The sequence below is a fragment of the Anarrhichthys ocellatus genome, unplaced genomic scaffold, assembly GCF_004355925.1.
Source record: "Anarrhichthys ocellatus isolate YVR2014 unplaced genomic scaffold, GSC_Weel_1.0 scaffold14, whole genome shotgun sequence".
Lineage (NCBI taxonomy): Eukaryota > Metazoa > Chordata > Actinopteri > Perciformes > Anarhichadidae > Anarrhichthys > Anarrhichthys ocellatus.
Window position 1 is genome coordinate 4,527,736 of NW_022280044.1, and position 7,149 is coordinate 4,534,884.

General features: G+C 44.0%; 1 protein-coding gene across 1 annotated transcript in view; it reads left to right on the forward strand.

Moving 5' to 3' along the window:
• The window catches only part of angpt2b (angiopoietin 2b), a 17,942-nt gene extending 15,987 nt beyond the window's left edge, over positions 1-1,955 (forward strand). Inside the window, exons 9-10 of the mRNA XM_031853787.1 lie at positions 381-511; positions 756-1,955. Coding sequence (XP_031709647.1) covers positions 381-511; positions 756-916 — 292 coding nt within the window. The 3' untranslated portion in view covers positions 917-1,955. The remainder of the gene's footprint in view (positions 1-380; positions 512-755) is intronic.
• Positions 1,956-7,149: the final 5,194 nt, after the last annotated feature.

A 7,149-nucleotide genomic window follows, 5' to 3' on the forward strand; every position in this document is an offset into this window, starting at 1 on the left:
ATGGTGCCTTATGTTAAAAAGTATTGTACATATATTAAACAGGCTATGGTTTCCTACAGTGGTTTACAGGTGGTTATAACTGGTTATTCTCTGATTACTTTTCATTTATCTTTATTATCTGTGATCGTGAAATAATGAATACATTCTTTTTGTAATATTGCACAAGGCTCACCTCGACAGCAGAGAGCATTGGGTGTTGCCCTACTTTAGATGATTTCAGAAAAAGAAAGGCTTTTCGGGCTGTGACAGCTCACTGCCATGTGAAGCTGCCAACAAGCAGAGTTGCCCAACATGGCGTTAAATAATGAAAGTTGCCCGTGGGCTGAGCTTTCCCCCCCGCTGAAATCCTTTGCTCTTTCGCCGCTCTCCCAAAACTGCAGCCTTCACGCCGAGGGCTTCAGTGGCACAGCTGGACGGACCAGCAGCCTCTCCCACACCGGCACCCAATTCAGCACCAAGGACAGAGACAACGACCGCTGCACCTGCAAGTGTGCCCAGCTCGCCTCTGGAGGTACGCAGCTTCCAACCCCCCCCCACGTCTCAATCTGTCCGTCCTTGTACCGCATCTTGTTAAACATTTCTATCCACCCCCTCCTTGTAAATGTCCAAAAAAAGTGCATTTAATTTTCCCGCTCTGCACCAATATAAAGTTACTGCTGACTTACAGCTGTGCATTTGGGTGTTACATTTCATGGGCTTGAATTTAATTAATTCTGACTTTTTTCCCTTAAACTCGGGCACACTCCCGCTTCCAGGTTGGTGGTTTGAGGCTTGCGGTCCGTCCAACCTGAACGGCATATATTACCCGAGCTCCTCCAGCGTGGTCCGCTACAACGGCATCAAGTGGTACTACTGGAAGGGTCCGAATCTGATGGGCACCATGACGAGCATGATGGTGCGCCCGGCGAACTTCTGACGGGCACGACGCGTTGGCGGTGCCAGATTATCGAGTCAATGTCGCACTCTGATGAATAAAATGAACAATATCCAGGAAAATGGTAGATTTTGGGGGAAGGAAATTTGTTTTGGCTTCTGGACATCTCGGAGTGGGGCTTTAGCAATGGCCTGGGGACACGTGTGGACTCTCGGAGACTGGTTGAAGGGAATACCTGAGTGAGAATTTCAACCGACAATATCTATTCGCAGACGGTGTCCAGACTGTATTTCAGGACCGCTCAGCTGACAGAGGAAGAGGGTATGAACGTTGCTACAGAAGACAAAAAAAACTGATCACATCAGATTATGTTATGACCAGTTACTCAATTCAAATGCAACTGCTTAATGGATAAACCTTTAGAGGCACTATCTCAATACCTACCTTTTTTATATTAAACTGTGAAAACTTGCTGTGTGTTTGTCTGCTTGCTGTAAATAAATGTGACCAAATTGCAATCATTTTCAGACACAGCCTTGAGAAAAATAGTCTCACACTAACTGCTTTTTTAACTTGGATCTTGGTATTTAGATTCTCCTATGCAATACCTTGATTGTAACTTTATTCCAGTAGCATTTTCAGACTGTAACATGCCAGGACTTATAGTCCCAGTTCATACACAATATAGGGTAAGATAACCTACAGTGGCTTCAGTGGTTTACCACTGTTAATAAAACACCATAAAGAACAGCAATAATAACAGGCTTTGCCCTTTGCGGTATCTTCCACGGGCCTTTTCAGAATGAAATATCTGCAATTCTTCACAGGCACAGCGCTCGTAAATCTTTATTTGTGAGAGATTTCGTTCATAAAAGCGCATCATACACTTTCACTGGCGTAATTTACTTTCAAAAGTGAAACATTTTGTAATACACCCCGGGACGAAGTTGTAAATTCACTGTTTATTTTGTTGAAACAATAAATTCGTACAAGTCTTCGGTGCCTATAATCCACGGTGCCAGGTGCTTGTTACCGTCTGAGCTACATAAACTCCAACAAGCCCCACATGCTGGACTCAGGAAGTCAGATGGGAACTGCCGACCATTGATCTGATGAATCATCCAATAGCATCGGTCCCTGCCAGTAGCATATGCTTGTCTCAAAGATTAAGCCATGCAAGTCTAAGTACACACAGCCGGTACAGTGAAACTGCGAATGGCTCATTAAATCAGTTATGGTTCCTATTAGAACGCGGATGGCTTTCACCTTCGACTAACTATGACCTGGATATGGCGGTGTAGGCTGGGGACATGAGCCGTGTGCTAACTGGAAGATAACACGCACGTTGGCCGGCCTAGTCTGCAACATCTGCTAATTGTTGTGCTTCGTTCAATAAAAGGACAGACAGAACACTTACAAGATCTCATCTTCCCCGACTGATGCAACTCCCAGGAGTCACGTCTGACGGCTGCCAATGTAACACAACTGCAGAAATGAGAAATGAAGCTTAATGAAATGTAAGCCAGGTCTGTGTTTTCAAATGTCCTGCTTATTCTAATCAATGCCAGAGATACGCTGAACAAAAACGGATAATTCTTTCTTTTTTTTTCCACAAATAAATAGCTGAAATAAATAGCTTTTCTGTGTGAGACTTCACTGAATCTGTGAAGGACCTGTGCATGCTCAATTGCCATTGATTTATTGCTGTTTTTTAGGAATATGCAGGAGCTACTCAGAGGGATAACACCTCTGTTACCGTGCCTGACCATAGCTTATTAAATATGTGCGTGTGAGCGTGTATAAAAAATATGATGCAATCTTGCTAGAATCTGTGAGGAAACTACAAATATCATCATAAGTGGATCCAGTACGAGCAGCTTTTGGTATGAAACCCACAGGTTGGGACAACTTGAGCCGTGTGCCAAACTGTACAAGCAGTAAAGCCACCCCCCCCCCCCCCCCCCCACACACACACACACACACACACACACACACACTGACATGCTCTGCTTGGATGCGGCCGGCGCAACCCCATTGCTAAACAAGTTTATTACGACCTCCAGGGTCTGGACAGGCGATAGATCACAGCGGGGGAGGCCGGGGGTGAATCCATCAAAGCGACTTTAATAAAGACCACTTGATTTGGCCCGCCGGCTCAACAGATGAAACGGTTGTGTTCAGGCCCAGTGAAGCAGACCAGAGTCTGGGCTACTTGTCCTAGTCCGTGTTTATTAGATGGGTTATTGTTATTATGGGCAGGAAGGCAAGGAGATTAACTTGAGAACCGTGTTATAGTAGTATCGATATTTGTGACAGGCTGTTATTGTATTATGCCCGTTCTCACAGTGGTGAACTTTATACAAATAAGGTAAGACTCAAATCTTCGTTTTTATGTAGCACTTGTGTGAAACGGGATTATCCTGGCTGAATAAAGGTTCAATAAAAACACATTTAAAATGACTTATATTGGACTTGTATCTTAATTAGCTCCTCACTCACAGTGTTAACAGTTCTACAATCTATGACTTAATTTAAGTTCTTCTAGAACAGGTCTATCAAAACAAATCCATGTTGCCCTGAAAGAATTATCTTCAGTTTTTTGAAGATGTGAAATAAGGGTGTTTAGATCTATTTTTTTTACCCAGTTTCATATGCAGACGTGTTGTTACCTTTGGTCAAAGCCAAGCTAGCCGTTACACCCTCTTCTCAATGTTTATGCTAAGCTAAAATAGATGAGCGAGGTGGAATTTAAATCCAATATTGTGAAAGTGGGGAATTAGGCTTCAGAACATCCAAACTAAAGCCTTTTTTAAAACCAATAATATGTTTTCAGTGATCAACATAAGCCGTTTTGTTGCCCTTTTCCTGCATGCTGTATTAACAGTATTTCCTTCTGTCAATAAAGCAGCTCAATTCCACTGAGAAGATGAAAAGTGTTTGTGGTGTGATGGACTGGCAGAGGCAGGGGGGGAGGGCATGCATGTATCCTCAGATGTGTTGACCCGCTATGTACAGTCTATTAACGGATGTGAAGGCAGTGTAAGCCGGGCGCTTTCTGCTCCGCGGGTGCTTTAAAAACCTCGCTTGAGGATTTATCACACGACCTAGCTAGACAGAAAAAAAATGTACAGTCTACAAGAACTATAGAAAGGAGAAAATGGGGAGGCAGAGCAAAGGGCTCATAAGTCCTTGTCTCTCCAGCGTCTTTGATTCATAAGGGGCATGATGGCCGGGCCAGGGCAGGGGTCAGGTATGGCATTTTTTGGCAGGAGGAGGAAGAGGGAGGGCCTGGGAACTGATTTATAATAGCCGTCCCAGCTTTGTTGTTCACTGTGTCAGCATGCGGGCCCATTTAACAGTGGTCATCGAAAAAGCAACACCATCCCTATATCTGCCCGCAATGCATCAGCTCCTGTGTCTCTGGAGTTTTTCTTTATGGAAGGAGAAAAAGGCAAAGCAGCAGTTGCCCCCCGTTCATGTTCGAAGAGATCACAGAGAGGAGGCGGAGATGCTACCTCAGGCCACTTGGGGGCACATGTGGCACAATGAATCTCTTCACCTTCTCTCTCTTCTACTCTGTTTGAGAGGTGCTGATCCGGTGCTGTCGCTCGCTCTCCCGTCTCTCCCTCCACCACAGGTCTGGATTATATAACGACGCATTCATTAACACATCCTCTACCATGTGTGCTCCCATCCCAGCAGATGGTTAACTGAAGGCTACAAAGGACATTTGTGTGTGTGTGTGTGTGTGTGTGTGTGTGTGGGGGGGGGGGGGGCGGATGACTACTTCAAGAACATCACATTAGAATGTCATAAGGGAAAGCACTTTAAATGCAATCTGTGACGGCTGAAAATACATGTTGGATTAAAGGCGTTTCACTTTGATGCTGCTCTAAAAACAAATTATAATAATAAAAAAGTGCAAAACTTTGCCGTCAAGAAACTACCACACATAATGAGGTATACAGCTGAATAACTTGGTTGTCTTGTTGAGCTCCTATAGAGAGCGGGATTCCAAATAAAACCGAGTCCAGCGGAACTGTCCGGCATCTCTGTTGTCACATCAGCTTGCAGGCTCTCCCCTCCCTCTGTGTCTTTTCTCTCTCTTCAACTCTATCCTTCCCCAAAACATGCTCTCACTTCACACCTCCCCCTTTGTATGCAAACAGCATGCCCTCCCCAACTGAGGGGAGTGTAAATAAGTCATAAAGCGGGCAGACAGAGTTGAGAGGCTCAGTTGCTGTTCAACTAAATGTTGGAAATGGGCAAGGTGGGAGATTTAAGTCCCTTTGAATATGGTGCGATCAAATAAACAGGCGCTTTGGTTCCCTTCATCTGACAAACAGACGTCACACGGGGGATGGGGGACGGGGGGGGGAGTGTTGAGTTTACAGAGGATAGCAGCACAAAACAAAACAGTAAAATAAAAAAGCATCCTGACAACAGCAGCCATTCTTGGGACAAAAATGCAATCGCAGACGAAAGAGGTCAGCGGAGAGAGTGGCAAGATGTGCTCATGCCAGCTGACAGGCTGCAATTGTAAACAGTGATGTGCACGGGGACGTCTCAGAACGCTCTACTTGCACATGGACACGGCTCTACTCCCCCTCAACGTCCATGTGATCTCCAGTGACTGGAAGTGGGGAAAATAAGAAAAATGTCACCTTGTTCAGCAAAATCCCGTCACGAAGCACCGACTGAGCATCTGCTGAACCCCACAGTGTGCTCACAGATCGTTGCTGAGCACGTTCAGCCATTTATCACCGCAGCAGTCTAGTCTTTTTCAAATGGATTGGGCACATTATTGCATCCGGTGGCACAGTATAATGTGAAATATCAGGAAAAATGGGATGCTATGAAGTCAGCGTAGGCCCACAATCCCTGTGGAAAGTTCACAGCATCTAGTTGAGCGAGTGCATCGAGGAATTCAACACTGTTTAAAAGACAAAAAGCATCCAGCAGTCCTCTAGGAAACGTCTACTGATATCATACAGTTTTTAAAATATCAATCAATCTCAAACAAAGAGCAAAAGCAACAATAAATGCATTAAAACGTATAACAAGTCTTGTCTGTGTAGCCAAAGCTTGATATATTTGAATCATCTGTGCCATAGAGAGCCAATGTTGTCCCAAAATAACTATTTAAACACATCAGTGACTGGGGAGGGGGGCATCCACCCGGACCCCCGTAGAGGGTCCAAGGTCCGTCCACCACAGTCTCACAGAATCCTGTGGGAAACACTGCTGTGCTTTATTTTAATCAATCCCACATTGTGCTGCAGTAAATACTCACTAGGGCACCAAATCCACGGATGAAAAAAGTCGCCAACAACTTTGAGTAACGTCTGCCAAAAACTAAAGAGTAACTTTTCTGACCCAAAGTGTGAGAGTCTTGAGTGCGGGGGCATGAAGCCGAGAGAAATGGAATTGGTTGACAATTCCAAAATACTGGAATAGCATATGCCATCATTATCATTGAAGAACAGGTTGAAGTAAAGCTTAAAGTGTCGCTTATTAAACTGTAAAAAAATGCACTTACTAAAGTGTACAATTTTTAAAAAAATAAATACATTTTCTAATTTTCTGTGACAGTTGTAGCTCAGCCTAGTGGACCTCACTGGTCCAAAATCTTGCACCCAATCTAAAATGTAACCCCAGAACACTACGGGCATGCATTCACGTTCAAGGCTGTGATGGATGCAAACAGTCTCATGTTGATTTATGTTTGTAAAATAGGGTGGAAATCTCAATTTTAGAAGTTTAAGTGACGGTATGGTGCACGTCTTAGCCTAGATGATGATTTTTTTTTTTGAGAACGTGTTTAATCTGGTTTTTGGTGACGTCCCGTCGAGGAGAGGGACTGAACGTGGATGTTGTTCAACTGATACTTAATGGAAAGGCTCACTAGTACAATATTTGGTGCTCATGTTTTTCTCAGCATCCAGTTATCAGATATTCCTTCCATAAAAGGTGTCGGTGCACTCTTGACCCTTGAGTGTGCGTGTGTGCGATTAGTTAATCAAGGCAGCAAGTTCCTCAGAACAATATGCCTCTGTATTATTTAAATCAATGTGGTTTGTAATAATTCCATGTAATATGAGTTTTGTTATGTAATTACGGCAGACTCAAATATGATAATTGTTCCTTTTGTTCTTCAGTTGAAGCTGTTCACATCTGACTTTTGATACAGAGCCAGTCCCTCAAACATAAATGACTACATCTCACAAATGGGTCTATTTCTGTCTCTCTCTGTTCAGTACCTGGCCGGGCCAAGC